Source organism: Nipponia nippon, unplaced genomic scaffold, assembly GCF_047370975.1.
Source record: "Nipponia nippon isolate SJK-2023a ecotype South Korea unplaced genomic scaffold, ASM4737097v1 scaffold_1, whole genome shotgun sequence".
Taxonomy (NCBI): domain Eukaryota; kingdom Metazoa; phylum Chordata; class Aves; order Pelecaniformes; family Threskiornithidae; genus Nipponia; species Nipponia nippon.
Window position 1 is genome coordinate 118,080,824 of NW_028262290.1, and position 21,779 is coordinate 118,102,602.

Genomic DNA, 21,779 nt, shown 5'->3' on the forward strand with positions numbered 1-21,779 from the left:
TAATTTAAAATGACTTTCTGTGATCCAGGTCTTACAGACTAAAGATACATGAGTGATCTATCTATTGGTAGTTGTTTCTCTATTTTGTTTCCTCCTCCATTCCTAGTAATTTCTAATACAGTTTGCTTTTTTGACCCCTGTTAGACAGAGGTGATCCCTCTGTAGAACTATCTCCTACAGCCCCAAAATTTTGTTCCCAAGTGTGAAAAGTCAGTTCAGAGCTCGTGAAGATGTGATTCTGGAATTATTTTTGCCCCCTATGTGTACCATGCTATGTACACAAAGTTTTCTTTCTAATTTTTATCGATCACAGCCCCTTTGCAGTTCTTTGTTACCTCATTATGCACTCATCCAGTTATTTGTGATTTCTTTTGTACTTTTAAAGTACCACAGGACCTAATAGAGACTCCTGCAGGATAGCACTGCTGGCCCTTACATGTTAAAATCTGGCTCTTCATTTCTACCCCCTACTGTCTTTTACCCAGTTATACATTTATTTAGGGACAACTCCTCCATCTTTGAGGTTGAATCTGCACCATTAACCTTTTTGTTGTTGTTTAAATGATTTGTTAAATAGTAGTAAAATTAAGTCCTGAAGAAGCAAAAAATTTTTAGGAAGGAAAAGAAGCCTCATGCTCATTTTACAGACTAAAGTAAACTTTCACATACGGTATGCTAAAAGCCTTTAATTTGTTGTCTTTTGAAGAATTAATGGTTTTCCCATTTTTTAATTTTTTTTTAATTAAAAAGTTCTTATTCAGGTAATTGGTGAACAGCAATTTCTTTTGAATGTAACCACCAGAGGTCACTAAAACGCAAAAATAAAATGCAAGGGAACTACTATTTCACAGACTAGAGAAAGATCTAACTGTGGAACTGTATACTATCTTTATTCTCCTGATGTATTCTAGTAAGTAGGTTATATTAGAAAAAAATCATAATAAATGAATATTTATGCCTGTGAATTCACTTCCAGCTGATCTATTTCCAGTTAAGTATTTTTTAGAAGAATACTGCATTGATTAGAAAAAATGAGACTGATCTTAGAATATAATGGGGAAATTGATCTCTTGTGTATTTTTTTCTTCAAATCGCATTCTTATATTGAAGATGAAGACATTTTATGTGTAATTTCTTCTATCTGGCAGTTGCAGTAGAAGTTTTTGATAGGTCACCGTTTCTTTCTGACTTAGTAATGTAATTTTTTTTTCCATGGAATTCCCCTTTACAAATCTGAAACATCATTTCCTCTTATTTATTCCTAGTTATCTTAGGAAAACACCTAAACGTTAAAGTTTTGTCTTTGTATTTAGGTTTCAAAATTGGTTCTTAAGGAACTAGATTCTATGAAAAAAAGATTCTTTCTTTCCAGGATTCTTGGAAAGAAAAATCTGCTTATTCTTCATCTTACAGAAAGAAAAATTCTTCCCAAATTAGGGAGGCTTGCTTCCATGTATGTCTAATTTGTCTTATTTATTAAAAGAAAGTATTGTTCTTTCGTCTCTGTGAATAGATCGGGCCTTCTACCATCTAGGACACAGCCACTCTGATGTGAAATTTCAGACTCAGTCTTTTATTTTCATAAGAGATGATAGAACAACTTCACAGAATGCCTCCATGCTGGGGAGCAGTGTCCTTCTCCGTCTGGTAGGAGACCAGCCTCCTCCACCTATTGGGTCGTTCTCTGCCTGTCCTTTTAGAGGCAAAAATCTAGTCCTTTTCCTTACCTCTTTTAAATTTTCTAATTGGGAATATCAGTCTCACACTATGACCTAAGCAGCTGTGCCTGTTTTTTTACACACCTGGGTCCACTGCTCCACTGAGTGTTTAAAGGGCTCAGAGAACCTGCTGCAGCCTTCACACTGCAAGTTTCTTTGCAAAGCCTTTGGCTTATGGAATTTCATGCCCAAATTAAGAAACTAAATATCCCATGATATGATGACAGCATATTCTAATATCTCTGTGATACAGAGCTTAGAATGTGATTCATTAGTCAAAGCAGTGGAATATCCTGATTTCTGTTTTCATCCAAATTGAAACTCCATATAATCTGAGCCTTTCTATTTCTGATTTTTTGAAGTACAATTTGGTTGTTGCTTTCTACAGTTGCAAAGCAGCTGCATCATTACAGTTGCAGTTTTATGACCTGTAAACTCACGTGTAGGCTTTAGCTAGTCTAATTGTATCTACTTTGGTCTAGGTCTATAGTTTCTTGTAATTCAAATTCTTACAGAATGCCACTTTTAAGTCATGTTCCTAGTTTATCTCTCTGATAACTCCTGTTTCTAGGTCTGCCCATCTGCCCATATTGTAATGAGATTAAAATAAAAATGGTTTAATTTGACCATTTATTCCCAAGCTGTTTAGTTTAATGTTGTTTTTATTTTAAAGTAATTTTTTAAGTCTCCTGACAAATGATCATAATTTTAGTGTATCTTTGTTTCCTCCAAGGGCACTTTCTTTGTTTTGCCGTGATACCTCTTATGTGGGGGGAAAAAAAAACCAACAACGAAACAAACCCAAAAAACCCCAACCCAATTAAAAAAAAAATCTGTAGGCAGGAGACAGAAGCTGTAGCAGAGTGTGTACATGAATACTTACACATGTGCACACGCACATGTGTTTACTGTTTTGTAAAATGATTATTTTAAAACCTTAAAATTATCTTTCTGGCATGATCAGGATTGTCACTTAATACTTCGGTAATAATGAGAGGAGATTCCATTTAAGTTTTTTGAGTGACTTCTAGTAAACTTTCAACCTCTAGAATACATTTCTTCAATTTATTTTCAACAACCTGGTCCACTGTGTATAACTTACATACTTGCCGGGAGCACATGGGAGGAAAACAAACAAAAGATCAACATTTCTCAGGTAAATTAGCCTCTGCTGGCAGAAACTCATAATGTGTTTGAGAAAAGTTCTTCCAAGTTAATAAACAGAAAACATAAATATAATTAAATGAACAACAATGAATCTGTCAAGCATGGCAGTTCTGGATTGTTGGAGAAAATATTAAGACCTTTTATAATTGTAGGAAGATTTTTTTTTTTTTTTTTTTTTGCCCCCTTCAAAAAAATTTATCAATCCAATCAATTGGGCTTGCTTTATGTTTGAAGTCCAGACCAAGTTGGTAGTAGAAAAACAAGACAATTCTCAGCTAGGGAACTGAAAACTTATGCTGATTGCAGGATTAAATCACTTTTTGCAATTTTCTTAAATTACCTTGCCAAAGCAAAAACTATATCCTTTTAAAAGACATTTAATTGACACTGTTTTCATAGTCCATTAAATTTACTCTGTTTTCTTTGAGAGATGAAATAGTACATTTTTCCATTTAAAAGTACATCAGTGGTGCTGCCAGTATGTGTCTTTGCAATAGTTTTCAATTTAGTTAGTTCTTACAATAGTAAAAATGCTGTGTGTTGTGTTTTGGGTTTTTGGTTTTGTTATTCCCCCCCCAAGTCTATTATTTTTAGGATAATGAAGAACTACGTCCCTAGGACCCTTTCCTTCAGTGGCTAGATATCTACATCTCTGCAAGGTAAAAAAGCTATCTGGCAGATTTTGTCTGTGTTTTCAATATTTCTTTCAGAATTCTAAGCATAATTTATAGTTCTCCTAAATCGGTGTTATGGAACACCGAGTCGATGTTCTCCTTCAGCTACTTCTATCATAAATACAATAGTGACCTGGACTATCATAAGCTTCAGAGAGAAGCTTGTTAAGGGAGAATTAAGGGTAACATATGTTAGGGGAAAAGACAGACCCTAAATTCACATCCATGCAAAGACTTTAGGAAATCAATGGGTATCCAGATACTGATTCAGAGTTAAGAGGGAAAACAGCTTCCTATCAAATGTTTTGATATTTATTTTTCCCCCCTACTTTTGGGAGCTTTTTGGCAAAGACAGAGAAAAGTGAACACGTGTGGACAGTCAGTAGGTGGCTAGATGTGATGCTTGTTTGAGTTTTGAGAGACTGGTGTGAACCTCTGATCTGCTGATCTTTCTGCATCCCATATGTATGTCTGAAAGTCACACACTATTATGCAATGGAGAGAAGTAGTATTTTACTGTATGTACTTACAGCTTTAGAGCAAGAGCATGTATTTTGGGCTTCTCGTGTTATATCTGAGTATTCTGAACACTGAGCTTTGGGATATTTGGATTTTACATTTCTTTGTTTTGATGAAATTGGGTTTTTTTGTGTAGCAAGAATAGGTGTCTCAAAAAAAGTCTGAATTGATGAATCATCACTATGAGCTGTGATCTTAAGATGAATAAGCAGTAGAGAACTGATCTTGATTAGGAGCTTTTCTTTTTACATCAGGCTCATTTTAACTTGCATCTGTTCTGTCATCCAGCTTGATGTGCAGATGCTTGTGCTAGCCCAAAGGAGGAGATAGAGCAAGGTTAAGTCTGTTTTTATTGATGGTGGCTCTAGTTATATTGCCTTAAAATGACCAAAATTATTGTATCAATCTCAGAATGAATATTTGTGTGTAGTAAATAAGAATATTGCATGGACTACTGAAGTGTGCATCCTCATATTTTTCTTACTCCCCTTCCATAGAAGGCATCTTATAAATATTGTCAGCATGGTCAATGTTAAAGAATTCCATATCCAATAAGTCTTTCTGTATGCATTCCTTTTGTCTGTCATTCATTCGCCTGTTTTGCATTTAATTCAATTACTAGGACTAGATGGAGAAGTGAGAGCTCATTCTTCTTTAAAAAATAAATTTGTATGCCTATTAGTGTAATCAGCCATATTCAAAATAGGAGTGGTCTTAGATTTATACCCTACTGTTGAAGTTTTCATGTATTAAAAATATCTATGTTTTTTTCAGGAAAAAAGAATTTGAATTAAAAAAGAAATTGTGTTCTTATTTTTGGGAATGCTGAGGTCTTTTGTTTCCTACTTGGGCAATCAGATAGCATTAAAGGTACGAAAGTATCAAACTGAGTATTTTGAATTAAATACTTCTGTAGTTACTGGGTATGACTTTCTATTTCCAATTATAACTTCAAAGTATTTTCCAATTACTGTTTTCCCATCTTTTCAATAGCTGTTTCATGGGATTTCTCTTTGATATTATGGAGTTTGTGGCTCAATGTCCAGTTTTGTTCAAATCCACACCCCTGCAATATTCCACCAGCCTGCGTTTTAGAGGGGGGACATCCCCACCATCAACTTTTACTGGAGTACTATGTCCAGTTCTAGTCCACTTATCTCAAAAAAAAAAAAAGTGCTGTAGGAGTTAAAGGTGATTTTGAGGAAAAACAACCAAAACGATTAAGTAAAAGACCTCTGAGGGTACTGAAGAGGGTACTGAAAATATGTCTTTGAATTATCACTCAGCATTTGAGGATATAGTGAAATATATATTGGAATGTTTTTTCTATATTGTAGTCTAAGAATGAAGCCACTTCATGAAGTTGAAAAGTGGCAAATTAAGATCCAATGAGAGGATGCATAATGAGACAAAGAAGCGCCTTTCCACATGAGGCTGTGAAAGCTGGAAAGTTGGCAAATTTCAGAGAAGTTTTAAGTGTTGATATGGGTAATGGGAGTATCAGACTTACAATAGCGAGTGCTAGCAAAACATTTCTGAAAGCCTCTAAAGGTGCGTGCTTCAGATTTTATGTCAGTGTGTAACTGTTCAGAGTTAGGAAATAATTTTAACTAGGGTGTCCAAGCTCACTTTGAGGTTTTTGGGGTTTTTTTGTACCTTTTTTTAAAAAGCATCTGGAGCTGACCACTCACAAAGCCAAAAAGCAGTCTTGATCCAGTTGACAGCTGCTTGGCATCTTGTGTTTTTATTGACAAAGATTTGTCTTGTGAAATCATGATTTCTTTCCATATATCTTGATTTTAAATAATTGAATAACACTTTTTTTAGGAGAAAAATACAGTCATACAAAACCTTAATTTATTGTCACAGTTGGTTTATAACTGATAGACACATTGACTTATGTCAAGTTCTTTTTTATGTTTATTGAATGTATTGTTTGTACCTAAGGGAACCCATTTACCTTTAATACTGCTGTTTAACTTTTTTATGTTGGTTATTTCAGAATTGAACTTATTTGTATGAAGAAAGTAGAACACTAAAATCAACTTCCATTTTGGAGTGAAACATTGAAAAAAAATGTTACCTTCATTCTTCTGTATACATGCTGTGAAACTGATGTGCAATTAGGGTGTAAGATTGCCATATTTAAGTTGCTTATGTATAGAATAACACATCTTACATCAGAGAACACTTTAAAAGGATTCTTCGTAATCGGTTATAATGATGGAAGTGTTTCATGTGTCACCAGACAGCTTGTAGGACTATTTTCAGCATATATGCTTTCCTGTAATCACAGATTTTTTGTTGATTCTAACCATTTGATATCTTTGCCCATCTACTGTAATGTTTTTGCAACACAAGCTGTGAAATTTCTGTTTAAAGTATAGTGTGACTTTGTTTTCTGGACCCGTGGCCCTTCCCACTGTATTTCTTTTTAAAGTGGGAAATGTTTCTTGTGTCACTTGCTCTGCTTTTAGCTTTTCATTTTTTTAACATTGCGTGGTCATTTGCTCTCATACAGTTAGCTATTTGCAGCTAAAGAAACATAATTATTTCACAAAAATGCTGTTAAATAATGACTTTTTTAACACTACAACTAGTATTTGAAGCTTAAGATCTCGGTATTTTACCTGTTAGCATAAACCAATCATCATATACAGTTTAAAATGCAGCTGTTTAAACACTATTGTATGACATTCTATAATTCCATTTTTTCTTCCATTCTGTCCATTATAATGTAAATGTACAGTGAGGAATACAGTTTTAAGTCCTACTTAGTTAAAAGATTTTACATTTGTAGTTAAAAGTAATATTTTTTCACTATAAAATAATCACTTTCTAAATTACTATATATTGTGCTTCTTTTGTTTAAATTCTGTGGTAGTCAAATAAGTAGCCATGTTTTAAGCTGGTTATTGCTCTGTCTTAGGTTATTCCCCTCTCTTAGGTTATTCCCAGGTAGCTTTTACAGATGAGTGACTCCCATTGAAGGGAGTTTTACGTGCACGACAACTGTAGAATCAATAATTTATTTTAATGTTAATTATGTCTAGTGAGGACTAAATTTGCTCCAAAAAGTTGAGATACATCATCTCTTATTTTCCATTTCAGAACCAGAAATATGCAAAGAAATTTCTACTGTGCAAAACCTACTAAGAAACAGAGCTTGACAGAATGTTCTTATTGTTTAAAAAAATAAGCATAAATTTTAAGCTAATAAATAATACTTAACAGTGTCAACATTGAGTTACGTTTCTCCTTCGATTCAGCTGCATAGAAAACTTATATAAATAATTGTACATGTTTTAACTTTTCTATCCCTAAGTCTACCAATTTCATGGTTGCCTGAGAGCAGAGGTTATTCTTAAGCAGGAGCGTGAGAGAAGTAAGTAATACTTCATGGATTAGTTTGTGCAAAACCATCCTTTCCTAGGGCTGCCAAGAATAAAACCTGGAAGCTTCTTTGATTTGGAAGGCAGCTGGAGGATTCTTGAATAGGGTTTATTTTTTTTTGTCTTGATCCTAGGGTGATAAGCAGTTTCAGGTTAACTTACTTCCAGAGGAAAATGATTATGTGAAGCATACCATGTATCTGACAGATACCTTTATTATGTATGTACTGTGCAGTGGGAAGCTTAGTTTTTCTGACTGTTGTACTATGTGGGCTTTTGTGAACTCGTTTCAGTTTGTCCCTCCTCTGGTATCACTTTCCTGAGGCTTTAGTGTCCTGTGTATGCATGGAATAATTTTACCTTTATTGGTTGTATTTGGGAATCTAAACTGAAAATGTTCCATGATTTTTTAGAGTTTTTTTGGCACTATTCATACACACATAGAGCAAGATGAATTGAAAATGCATTTTAATTTTTGTCTTAACTTAAAGCCAAAAAAATCAAGACAAGTAAAATCAAATCCAAATTTAAGGTACCTTGCTATTATTTTCACAAAAACATAAGGGTGGTTATTCTGCAGCATTAAAAATGGAAAGATTCAGCCTGTCAGCAGTACTAAATGAATGTGATGTTAACAAATAAACTGTCAGCCACTTTACCAGTTACCTTTGGGAATATACCCTTAGTTTTCTTGGGAAAGCCTGTACTCTTAAGAGCACTGAGAACTGTTTCATGGAGAGGAAAAAATTCTGAATATTCCAAAGTCCCAAGAGCACTTACTGCCTGCAGTTCCCTCTCTATTTAAAATTAGGCAGCTAAATCCGTATGTAGAAAATGCAGTAGGGATACTTGAACAATCCTTAGTTTTACAGATAACAAGCAGATCTGTCAGCGAAGGGAGCCTGCTTTCTCATGAATTGACTTGCAGCTGGCTGACTTTTAAACTTAATTACATGAAGGCTACCATTTAGCATATTCAGCTCTTCTTGTGTTAGCTATCACAAAGTTTAAAAAGAAAATCCTTGGTTTAGGAGGGTGTATTCTGATACTTAATAGAGTAATCTCTGAACTTTTTCTACGTGTAGTGTAAAAATGTTTTCATATATGTATTCTCTGTTTAAAAAGAAATTAGTTTGTACCACAGTTTTTCTGTCACTTTTATGTTGCTAATTTGCTTCTAGAGGTTTCAAAAAAATGATACTTCTTTTTTTTTTAACTCTTGCATAGTTTGGTAGAAATTAGGTAAGAGGTTTCAAATGATAGCAGGGAAGGGGGCAATGCTAAAACGATTGTCTAAATGCTTCTCTTTTCCTTCTTTATGCTACCCAGTTTTCATGGAAAAAACACATCAAAGTAAGAGTATAGAATCTTGTATGGTTGTGCGTCATGGGACAGAAAGATTAATTTGTCACGAGTGTTGTAGATTTAGATGTGTTCTTTCACTAGTATTTTTTTGGCATTATGGATAGACTTTGGTCTTTGCTTGTAGCATCAGTTTTTCTTGTTACTTTTACTAGCATACTGTGGGTAAATTTTGTAGAACAGAAAATGAAAATTAAGTTAAATGTCAAATTGTATAGTTTGAAAATAGTATGTTTCTCTAATTTCTTAGATTGACAAAAGGTCTTGCACTTGAAAATTAATCAAATCATAGACTAGTAACAGGAGAAAAAAAATCCAGCCTTTTCCTCTAAAGCACATACTTGCTTGATTGACACAATTATGCTACAACATGTTTTTGTGATAGAAATTGCACACTGGTGGTAGCTGAAAAGCGTAATTTCCTGCTGCCTTCTGATTGCAGCACTAAAAGACACTCAAACCAGGCTCACTGTTAGGCAAGATCAGTTGTATATTGGTTGTAGTCCTAGATTTTCCTCTGAATACCAGCCCTTTCAGCTATCATCTGGAATGAAAAAAAAAAAAAGTGATTTTAGTCTGAAACACACTTAAAGAATTCTGTAGAGAAGAAGGAAATTTCTAGGTAGATGTTGTTTGGTCTGATTTGCATCTTCACTGAGCAGAATGGAGGAATTTGCAATGATCAATAAAGGGAACTAATTTTGAAGAAAATTTATGGAAAATCCTCAGAGTCTATAGAACGTTTTAAAATATGAGAAATTCTATGTAGAATTAATAAATCTAAAATATCCTACATGGATATTTTATTGATGGATGTTAGTTTTCAAGACTGTCATCAGCATGGCTTCTAAATCAAGTGGATAACAGGCCCACTGCCTGGAAGCAGAAGATGATGACTTAGAGTAATTTCACATAGAGTTATGAAAAGAATAAAAATGAAAAAAAGAATAAATAAAAAAAGAAACGTGATATTCAGAAAAGGCAAGGATGAATGGTAGAAACCTGCATATAAGGATGATAATTAAATGTAGGGAAACAAAAAGGAAGAGGGGAGAAGGAAAAAAGAAAAAGACCTCTTCTGTGGATGCTCCTGCTGAATCTTATTCTGTGAAGACTGGTTTCTAGTTCCAGTTTACATCTCTAGATGTAAACCAGCTCCAGCTGATTGCCACTGATCTCAGTTTTGAAGGCAGAAATCTTCCTAATTCATGACCCTTCACTTTTTGGACTCCTGAGCAATCTTTTTCATTCCTGCCTTCGGCAAAATGAAAACAGGATCTCTGTCCTGTTTGAAGCAAGTATTTTTTACCTGGTCCTTTCTGTCAGTAAGAAGCTTCAAACTTAGGGGCTGGGGTGGAAATGGAATATATTCATGAACATTTGCAACTGAGGTGATGTAATAATATGTCTGTCATGACAAACAAAAAGAAATAACTCTTTTTTTTTTTTCTTAAAAATAAAACAAAGAACAACAACCAAACAAACAAGTCCCAAAGCTTGTGGACAGTTCTTTTAGATGCACTTTTGATTTGTTAGTAAACATAACAGATTTGTAAGTTAATTCCTGCTATTTGTGCCTGATTGTATCCCTTTGGGATCTTGAGTTGATTCCAAAGCAAGTTGATGGAGCCTCCATTTGAGTTCATGACATCTGGCTACTCTACTTGTCTGCTAAGACCTCTTCCTACCGCAGTTACATAAAAGTTGTAAAGATAAGAGTTTTCATGATGAATCAATTCTGGATTGTATTCCACCTGGAAAAATGTCACACATCCATCTTATGTTGTTCCCTACAGGAGTTCTAGGGGAGTTATATTTCTGCATAAATTGTGCGATATGTTGTACATTTGCTTATCTTTTTTTCTGCATTCTGGACAGCATTAATACCACACCCATAGTCTGATGGTCAGACTTCCCTTCAGTCCTTCTCATTCTATGACCCAGTTTATTGTACTGAACACAAAAATTGCAAAACCTGAATATTTCACTGACTCAGACACTTTCTTCTTGTATCTGCACCCCATAAAAGAGTTTGACAAAAGTATCTGTTTCTGTCTTGCCATCTGACTCTTCAGTCAAGCCACTTGTTTATTTCAGGATATTTAACCAGCTTACCCTGAGGTGCAGTAGATCACAGGTAGATGTGGATCCAACTCCTGATTAAGTACAGTTATCCCTTGTAATGTTTTAACTATTTGTATTCTACTGAGAAGGGAGGTAGGCAACGTGCTTGAGATGTTTAGAGAAGGCTGGTCATCTTTTTTTCAGCACCATTTTAAAGATGAGTATTTGGTATAAACATTACTGTAGTTTCTTTTCTGGTTAGTGGCGATATAACCACAGTGTACTTTCTCAGCCTAGTGAGAGTGCTTTTCTCCAAGGCAAGTGAGATTGCTTTAGCATTACTTGCCCATGTTACATGATGTTTGTGTGTGTGTACTCACAAGAAAATGAACTGAAAAGTAATTTCCGTTCTGCTTGAGGCATAGACAGTTTTTATCACTGTAAGGGTTTGCAGAATTACAAATATGTTTTAATTTCCACTAATATTTGCTGACAGTCATACTAATAGATCAAAGATGGAGTAATATTGTAAAGCTATACGTGGCCACTTTACATTTTAGGGTATAAAATACCTTCTCTTCTTGAATATGCTGTAATTTTCACTTCTGGACTCCTAAAACTGCAGGGAAACTTCTAGATATAGCTTGAAATGGGTTGAGAATCTGCTACAGGTAATATATCAACTCCACACACTATTGTTGTGAATGAAGGTAATGACTGTCTATCCAGATATGAATCTTTCTTTTTCCTTCTCTTGTTATAACTGTACTATATCCATCCAGTTTGACAGCTAGTCTAAAAGGTGTAGGTAATTTATTAAATTTAAGATGCTTTTATCAGACAGTGTAGGGCTTGCAGTTCATTACTATTTACTTTGCTGAAAGGGAAAATGTAGGCAGGTTGAAAACAAAAAAAAAAGGTACTATAGATAAGAATGAGACTTTATTTGTCAGACTATGTAATTAAAATAAATTTGATTTTTCTGTTGTGCATTTTTCCAGGTAATGAACTTTCTTTACCTAGCATTTATACTGCCCTTTAACGTTGAATCAAAGTCTTTGGGCAGGTTTTTCTCAAGTCTTATATTTTTCCTTATGAAAGGATGAAAGAATATTTTAAATCTTGCGCAGATCACTATTTTCAAGATTAAGTGATCTGTGCGCATGACAGCAGGAAGCAGCTTGCCTTCCTCCTTACAGGATATTGAAAATATGTTCTTAAAATTATGTATTAATAAATACTTTATAGTATATAACATTAGGTGTATTTTATAAAAATGTTTGTATATACATAATTGTGCTTATAATATAGGTGATGAATCACAGCTTCCTGTTTCATAGCTTCTGTTGCAGAGGACACGTGAAGATCCTCTTAAGTTTGGTTAACAGACATTCTGCCTGTTCAGTATGTGACATATTCTGTGAGCTCCCATTTCCTGCAGTTCTATAGTATTTGATTACTTAAATATGTTCAGTCAACAGAGGGAAGTCATAGAGGAAGTGTTAGACTACATGCTCTCTAGAGAAAAAGAGGCTGTTATCTGATTACGGTAAATATAGACTTGTGTTTGAGAGACCATAAGAATTTAAGAGTAGTGAGTATCCTCTATAACGTGTGGTAATTATTTAATCTTCAGTCCCTTCTGCCATAGTACCACCATACAGTTCAATTAATCTTTGGATTCTGATAATTTAATTGTGCTTTTCTTGTTATGAATCTACTTATAGTTACTAAAATTAACCTTTAATGGACAAATTTATCATAGTATATGAAGATAATCAGTATAGAAATTCATGAAACTCATTCTTTTTCTCTTTAACAAAGACTTAACAATTTTATTGCAAGTCAGTCACTGATCTTATGGCTCAGATTTCTTAAGACAGATCTTCTCTCTTGTTTAATAAACCAGCTTTTTTTTAAATGAAAACTTCAACTTATTGCAGTGTTGTCTAGCTTTTTGACAGTTCTTGTGAGTGCACAGGAAAGGAAATAACTTAGTTTAAATTTTGTTAACTCAGTTTTACCACTTTTTCATTCAAATATGAGAAAAGAGTAGGAATTGGAATATCAGGAAAACAACTTCTTCTTCTTGTAACTTCTGAATAAAAATAACAATGAGGTCTGCTAGTCCTAAAATCTTGAAGGAGAGTGAGAAACAGTAATTTCTGTCCACCAATATAAATTATTGTTCATTGATTTCATTTTCATTAATTTTAAATCTTAAATTCATAATTTTAATGAAAAACCAAAAAACACGAAAGATGGATAATCTACCCAGTATATTTAATGTTAATGATAGTTTTTAAAAGCTTCAATTGAGTACTAAGGCAGCCAAACAGATCTTAGTACAAGTAAAGGAACAGTTTACTAAATACAAAATTTAATTCACGATTTTATTTGATAGAACATAGGATTCTGAGAATTTTAGGACTGTGTACATGAATGTATTTAGATAATAAATTGGTAAATTTTGATGACACGCAAACCATGCTTTGGGAAAATAAATATTACAGGTGCAAAACAAGATTAGTGTTGATATTAAATCAGAGTTTTCTGCTGGCTGAGATACATCATTAAAACTAATAATTTTGAACAGCCTGCCTTGATCCTCTGTAACAGATGTACAATTTGATTTGTATTTTCTTCATCAAGTCCTGCCTGCAAACAAACAAGCAATCTTAACTTAGGTATCATGATGATTTAATGTCCCTGGCTAGCCTGCTGAGACTATTGTCTGCAGCTTGTGTTATCACATGGCTCATCAGTTTTGTGTTGTCTAAATACTATTTCATGGTGTGTTCACCCTCAGTGTACAGAGGCAAAATTGAGAGGTGTTAACTGAATATGGATAATGTCTATTAATGCCACAGCGCTGAGGTAGTTTTAGTGGTATTGATTCCACAGTGAAAGTAGTTCTCAAAATATGTGTTTCATCACAAAAGCAAGAATAATTCTGTATAGCTATAGAAAGCCAATCTAATAAAGGAGAAAATGCTGTCATTGTCTTCATCATTTAGTGCAGAACTGCACTTGAACCAACTTGACTACTACTTTCTGAAGCTGATATATTAGAAGCTTTAAAACCTACTGATACGTTTATTTCTTCACTTAAATATGAAAGTGAAGCTCTCTCTGGAATGGCAGGCTATTTAAAGTTCCTTAATAACGTCTGAAGAAATATTCTGAAAGCAGTTAAAGAAAAGAGTTAATGAACATAGCATTACATAAAAAAATGGGAGAAGGTCAAAGTTTGTTTAGTAGAGCTTTTGGCTTTGATTTGAAGACTACATTTCCAGTTTTTATGATTTCTGTGTACAAAGATTGGAGTTATGTTATGGAGCTGTTAAGGTCAGAAGGTGAAAGAAAATCAAGGGAAGTTGAGGATAAAAACTCTAGTGCTCTGAGGAAGAAAAAGTGCTGTACTGCCAAATATATCTTTAAGCTATTTTAAAAAAGAAGAAGAGTACATTTGATAACTTCTAGGACTCGAATTAGTTGTTTCCTGGGATGATTGTTAAACTCTGTAAATTCCTGATTTTTTTTTTTTTTCTTTTCGTACTACCTGATTCACCTTTCGGTTCCCTATATGCTTTTGTGAAGGTCTGTGATGGGATTTTCACAGAATATTTTCTTGCAAAGTCAGCTAAAATGAGACTAATTTTCACAGATTATTTTCTTTGAGCTTTTGAGGCCTTTGTGTCAATATCTTGCTTCTTTCTGTATGGCAGTAAGATTGGAGACTGGAATCTAGCCTTTATGTGCAAAAATATTATAACTTGCAAAAACATAAATTGCATTTAATATTAGCAAAGGATCTAGGAGACAAGAATATTTGTTTACTGAACAACTGATTTTATGCATCTATGATCTTGTCATTCTAAAAAATTTAAACCTTGTAATGAACGCAGTTCAGAATCCAGCAACATCTACGAGTAGTTTTCTAATAAAGATCTCTAAAAGCTGATGTCTTGCAATAAATCTGAAGTGACTTATAAGATGCTGATAAACATTGAGGCAGTTTCTTATATCAGGATATTCTGATATTCTGATCTGCAAGTCAGGGATGATAATGAATTTATCTTCTGGTTTTTCAAGATGACGTACACTTTTACTGGTCCTCTCCCAGAAAATAATAGAATTTTTGTCTCCTGCCTAGCATACCTCTCAGTTTAAAACACTCTCTGAAGTTATACTGTTTTGCTATGTGTCTGTTCTTTGTGGATAAAAACTTAAATTATGTTTTTACTTTTTTTTTTTGATTGGTGGCTATGTGGTATGCATCTATTCCATCAAGGATTTACTGATGTATTACAGATTTTTATTGGGATGTATGCATAAAGACAAATTTGCTTTCTGCTTTGCAGTGATCAGCAGCCAATGTATGTGTTTTGGCCTTTAAGTGCATTGCTTTATACAGAATGGGATTTATGTTCAAAATCACAATTTTCTTTAGCTTTCTGAAAAAAACCTCAGAGTAACACTTCCTTTTTAGCTGCTTCTTGCTTAATGACTAAATGGGACTGTGTTTTGGTAGGCCTTTTGAGGTAGTGGGAGGAGAGAGCATGTTTTGAAAGTAGAGAGCCAGAACTGTTTCAGATAACCTTTGCCTTTGGCCAAACACTTCTCATGATTTGTGAGAAAACCACAATATTGCTGTTGTGGTTTGTTTGGTGTTGGTGGTCTTTGCTTGTTTTGGTTTTTAATTATTTTTTTCCTGTGCTACCCAAAGCAAAGAACATGTGCCTTTGTAGCTCTGAAAAACTTTTGTTACATCCTTCAGTTACCACACATCTCTTCAAAGGCATGTCGCATTAAATCCCTTGTGGAGGAAGGACTGTAGATTGCTTTGCTCTCCCCTGCAGGAGTAAGTACTGAAGTCGCTTTGGGCCACAGTTTTCTAACAAGAGAAACTAAAATTCCTTGGGAGTTTTATTGTGAATTGTTCATATGGATGACAGTATCTCTATTGTTTGCTTCTGAGCTGCATCAGTCCTTTGTCTAGCTAGTAGCTACAGCATCTGAAGAAACTTTGGAAGCAAGATCTGTTGCTGTAGCTACAAGGTAGCTATATGAATGTGGCTATATTTTGTCATCCATCTTTACACTGGTCCTTTTCTTCCACTTCAGAAAAATGTGCAATGTGGCATTATGGTCAGCAATAGCATGTGTTCACTCTCTGTGGCCTCATATTCAACCCAGGCTGTAGTCTGTCTCCACAACTCCATCCCTGTCACATAATCTCCCATGCTTGAAGTGTGTTGGTTAAGAACATGAAAGAGTTAGAGAAGACATAATGGCAAACAAATCACAGATTAACCACCACGGTTTAACCAGATTTTGTGAACTGCTTGACTTTTCTAGGTCACCAAGTGAGGTCATTCCAGATTTTAAATGTACTGTCTGAAATATTAGTCTCTGCTGTACACTGGGCTATATGAGTATTTCAGCTGTGTTGAAAACCAGTTATCAGAGCCATGTCTCATGGCTCATCTGAAAGGTTCTGTCTACTGTGAGTACTTTTTTCTGTTTAGGGAAAGCTTTTTAACAGAAACAAAACTATTAAGCTTGTAAGCATTAGGGTGGTGGGAGTCAGTCAGCTGAAGCGAATCGAGCACTTCCTTGAGCGTGCAGTGAAGCTAATGCTCAAGAGAATTAGACTTGGATCTTCCACAGAAGGAGAAAGGAGCCCACACTGGTGGGCCTGTAATCAGAACTGAAAAATTCATATCTTTTTGTTGGATTAATTTTGAGATCGGTCTGCAAGAACATCTATCAGGTTGTCCATTTAAACCCTATGCAACATCTGAGAATATCTTGGGAAACTGACTGCACAAAGTAAGTGGTTACCCAGAACTGATGCTGTTTAGACCCCTTGTGCCTGGGTTGAAGTGCTGCTTGTTTGTATTCAAATAGGACTGTAAATGTTGAGTTCCCCGAGTTGAGTGATAGAAGTCTGTGCTCCATGTGCTCCATATACAGATAATACTTGCTCAACTGGGAAAAACAGCAGAGATGATTTTTTTTTTCAGCTCATTAACTCTTCCCTATTGTTTAACCATGTTAAAAGTAGTTTTAAACTAGAACAATAAAAAGTCTATTACAGTGATCCAGTACTTATTTCATTGTGAGTAGGCTAGTTAGATGATCAGTAAGTATCGTTATTTGCCTGAACTACTATTTTTTCCTGTTTCCATAGGCTAAGATACTTTACAGCAATGCTTTCTCTGTTTAATAAAAAAAAGTAGTGCTAGCTACATCGCACTTCACATTTAAAGTAATAATTAAAAAGTTGACTGTTTCCAAGGTTTAAAATTGAATAGTATGTGCAAAATTACTGTTTATTTAAAGTACAAAGTACATAAAAATAACTTCAGATCTCACTGAGCGTACCATGCAAACTATTGGAAATCACTGATTTGACCGACAGTATCTATTTACAGAGCTTATTTGCTGTATCTCATAAGTACTTTAAAAGTATTAGAACTAAATCCTTCCCAATAGTCAAAGGAACTACTTAAGGGACATAGGAAGCATATTAAATCTGTATTTGCTGAACTGTCATCTTTTCCTACTCTTGGAAGGCCTGAATGTTTTGGAGCAGGGGGTACATGTAGATCGATCTTTCTTAAATTAAAGAAACAACTGGCTTCTGTATCGCTATATGCTTGGTAGATATTGGAGCGCATTTGGATTTTGGGGAGCGCACCCCGGCCAGCAGATAGCATGCTTTTCAATTTAACATGTGGTAGCTAAATGATCCTTGGTTTCTTGAATGAGTCCAGCATTAAGCATTAGGTTGCAATCTGTTCCATATGTGTATGGGAAAGTAATTTCTTACTAGGTCACCGGCACAGGATTAATCAGAATTTTCAATTTCCTTGCCCCCCCTCAATGTTTTTATATATAAATATATATATATATATATATGCACTTTGCAAACAGAAACTCTTGAGGTACAGAAAATTAAAATGAAATGTCTAGTTCTCACATGGTGAGTGGCCAGTTCTAAGAGTTCCTATCATTTAATATCTACACAAAAGACAGCATTGTTTATTTTTGTTGTTTGTTCTTTTTGTAACCTGATGGTGAGGAGAGCTTTTAGATCTTCTGATAGAAACATAGAATCAGCTAGTAGACTTTTTTTTTCCCCTTGGCAGATCTACTTCTCTTGTCCTGAGGGAAAGGGAAGAAGGGATAGCTGACAGTTTGTCACCTAGGCTATTTCCTTATTGCATTTTTCTCCATGTTGCATGTATATTCTGTTTTGTAATTGATATTTTTTCTTGTCTTTCCATGCTTACTAAATCCTTTGCAAATGGCTCTTTAGCATAAGTGAGGAGTATATCAGTAAGATGGCATTTCAGCTAAAGCTTGTTACCTTTAACAGTACGTTTTGCTTGAGAAAAGATTATATATTTTGTTCTATGTTCGTTTTTTGTTTTTTTTTTTTTTTTTAAATTTCAGGCAATTATACTTTTAACTGAACTCATCAGAGAGAACTTCAGAAATAGCAAATTGAAACAATGCCTTTTACCAGCACTTGGGGAGCTTCTTTACCTCATAGCCAGCGAGGTAAGACTGTCAAGTGATCCTTACAAATTTAATAAATGTGAAAAATTTCCTATGGAAAAGTGGACAAAAGAAGCAAATTACTTTGTCATGTGTATCCTCAACAGTTTCTTGTCCTTGTATGTTCTGTGATACTTTTTTTACTTTATGAAACATGTTAGTCCAATCATGTACTTCATCTGAGATAAATTAAATTGCATTCTTCAAGTAGAGTTTTAACTTCATAAAACAATTTCACCAATCACCATAATGACTGCTGGCCTCCAAGTGGCACATCTAAGTGTTAGAACATCTTAGCTAGAGACTTTGATTAAACAGGATGTATCAGCACAGCCTATGATAACAATAAATTAACATATTTAGTCCCACATTAGATCTTATCCTAGCATGATTGGATTCACAATGCTGTGGAAAAGGAAATGGAACGATCCTGACTAATTTCAAATGCAATTATGGTGATTCCTGACTAGAACTGATTTAAACCTTCAGTCTAGAAATAGTAGATTTGCATTAAAAATAAAAAGAGGTTATTTGTAGAAAAGAAATACTATTAATAGTAGGAACTGAAGATGACAGCTCCTCTAAACCCTCACCTTTCCTTTCCTTACGCAAAGAGTAAAATACTTTTTTTACTTATTAGAAATGAAGGTGACTTCAAACAGAAAAAGCCTAGCCCTAGCTTCTCTGAAGCCTTTGTATTAACTGCATCATCTAATTGCTCTGAATGCTGCCATGTTAGTTATCGGTCTGTCAGGTCACTTGATAAAGGAATTAAAATACCAAATGGATCTGTATTTTGGCTTACTGTAGTTATGGCTTTGTGCTGAACTTCCATGTTTTATTGTCATCATCCCCTAGGTCCTTTGCATGTTCCACAAGATGCAATGGTTGCATTATTTTTTGTAGGTTAGCAAGTACCATCTTTTTCTAGTTAGACAATTGCCAAAATATCCATCAAAGACACAGAGTCACAGAACTTGTTGTAACACTGAGAAATTGTATTATGGAAAATACATCCACAGTCATAGTTTATTTTATATGTTTTAATACTTTCTCAGTTTTCCTCGAGGGAAAGAATTCATACTTAGCATCATCAGACAGATTGCAAGCTATGTAATTTTTAACCACTAATAAAACCAAATAAACTTAAAACTGCAACTTGAAAATTGTATTTGGCAAGAGTATTTTGCACTGTTTGATTTTTATTTTGAAATTAAACTTCAGTGATTGATACAAATCTGTTTACACTGGCTCTGTAACAGCAAAATGATTTGCATGCACTGACCCTAAGAGATTTTTTTTTTTCTTCTGAAAATGTGAATTGACAAATTTGAGTCTATATGTATTTATGAACTTCACAATGTTTGAAGCGTGATAACTTCTATTTAAATGACAACTCCATTGTGTTTCAGGAAGACCTATAGTAATGGGTTGCATTGCTTTGAGTTATAACTAAGAAATTATTGGAGAATAGGAAGAAATATTTGAAACTACTCTACACATATGAACTCAAGGCACTGTATCTTGGTAAAACTTCAGAAATATCAGTATGATATGTATGCTTGGAGACACTAACTTTTTCTAAAATTTTTTTTAAGAAAAGCCCTGTATAACGCTTTTTATTTGTCTATACTGTACCTACTTAACTTCAGAATACTGTAGTGCTGTAGGCATTTTGTTGCTCATTAAACTGCAGAACAGCAGTATTGCCAAGATCACGTACCAAGTCAATGGTAGCATAATAAGATGAAACAAGAATGTTTATTCCCAATTTATATCTTTAAACAGCAAAGATTTATGCCCTGACTAATTTAAGAAAAAAAAATCATAACTGCATCTGATTCATTAGGAACTGTACGCAAAATATTTTTGTTTTTCATGTTTTCTTGTTTTCTTCCATCTTGCTGTTCAGCCTGCTTGATTGTTTTATCAAGCTGCTAAATATTTATCATTTAAACTGTAGTTTTTTGGGGACATGGCTGATTTTATTTATTTATTTATTCCCTCTGTGGTTTTGCTATGTGTTTCTAGGTCCAATCACAATATTAATATTAAATAATGACAAAGATCATTTTTTTTTCATATGAACATTTGGTAAATCATAAATTACCAAACACTTAAAATCAAGTTCAACTATCTAGGTGCAGCATGATTCATTAGGTTAAATACAGGATCACTGGTTGCACTTCTGTGGCTTAGAAAAATAGTAGGAAAAAGTCCAGATAATCATAATGGTCCTCTGCAATCCTAAACTCTGATATTATGTGTGTTACTTGCATATGAGATCTCATAAGTAAGATTGTACACTCTATCTCTGCATTTTTCTTCCAAACAGAAGCCAAGAGCAATGCACAAGTAGCATGAGCAGACCCTGGGGAGGATGTTCTGTTACTCTTAAGCGAATTGCCTTGAGGGAAAACTTTCAAGTTCTATGTCATATTTCTATTCATTTTGTGCTGTTTATGTTATTAGGGTGCAGAACCTAAAGTTTAATCAAAATCAACATGGGCTGTGAGCAAAAAGTAGGAAGATCCCACAGTGTTTGGTCATATATTTAAATTTATTAAATGTCAAATCGTGTAGGTGTGTTTAGGTAATTAAGAATGGTGCTAAGTTTCATACAGCTTTTGCCTTTTTTTTTTTTTTTTTATTTCTAACTAGAGACTAAACCTTGCAGAAAGTCATTAATCAGTCTGAAGAATGGAAGAGCTATTAATGTTTCAGGACTGCACCATTTCTTAAGGCTTTGTATTTTATAGTACATTTAATATGTATGGTTACAGAAAAAATTGACAGAATTTCTGATTAAATTAGATGAATAAAATGAGAAACAGACCCATGCCAGTGTCAGCATAGGCTGTCATTTTAACTCTGTCTTGACTCCTAGTCTTGTCCTGCCTTTTCCAGGTGGAGAAGATTTCACTTTTGACTGTTAGAAAGTAACCTACCATCCTTATTTGAAACTTGGGCTGCATTTTCTTAAACTTATACATTAAGCCTTGGAAGGCAAACTGTGATTAAATGTCAACATGTTACTCAGATAAGATGAAGGAGGTGGAATGTAGTAGATCTGATGTCTCTGTCAGATGTCAAACCACTTTTATTATTATTGTCTGTAAATTACTTCCAAGGAAAATTGTTCTGTACCTCCTAATACAAAGTTAGCAGAAATAAAGCTTGAAAAAATGGGAGATTTAACAAGCTCATTTTCTCTATTGATATATGTTGCAAATAAAGTTTTGATTGATTTTCAATAAAAAAGGAAAATTAATTTTTGTAGGCAATTCAGTAATAGTATTTCCTGCTAATGTGCC

The 21,779-nt window shown here is 34.2% G+C and overlaps 1 protein-coding gene across 7 annotated transcripts in view; it reads left to right on the forward strand.

Annotated features, from left to right (window-relative positions):
- Positions 1-21,779, forward strand: part of ULK4 (unc-51 like kinase 4) — a 249,023-nt gene that overhangs the window by 30,681 nt on the left and 196,563 nt on the right. For all 7 annotated transcript variants that reach the window (XR_015705322.1, XM_087757950.1, XM_087759450.1 and 4 more), the window contains exon 19: positions 18,361-18,468. Coding sequence is in view for 6 of the 7 variants with exons in the window: in XM_087757950.1 (XP_087614076.1) it covers positions 18,361-18,468 (108 nt within the window). In the remaining variant the exon portion in view is untranslated. The remainder of the gene's footprint in view (positions 1-18,360; positions 18,469-21,779) is intronic.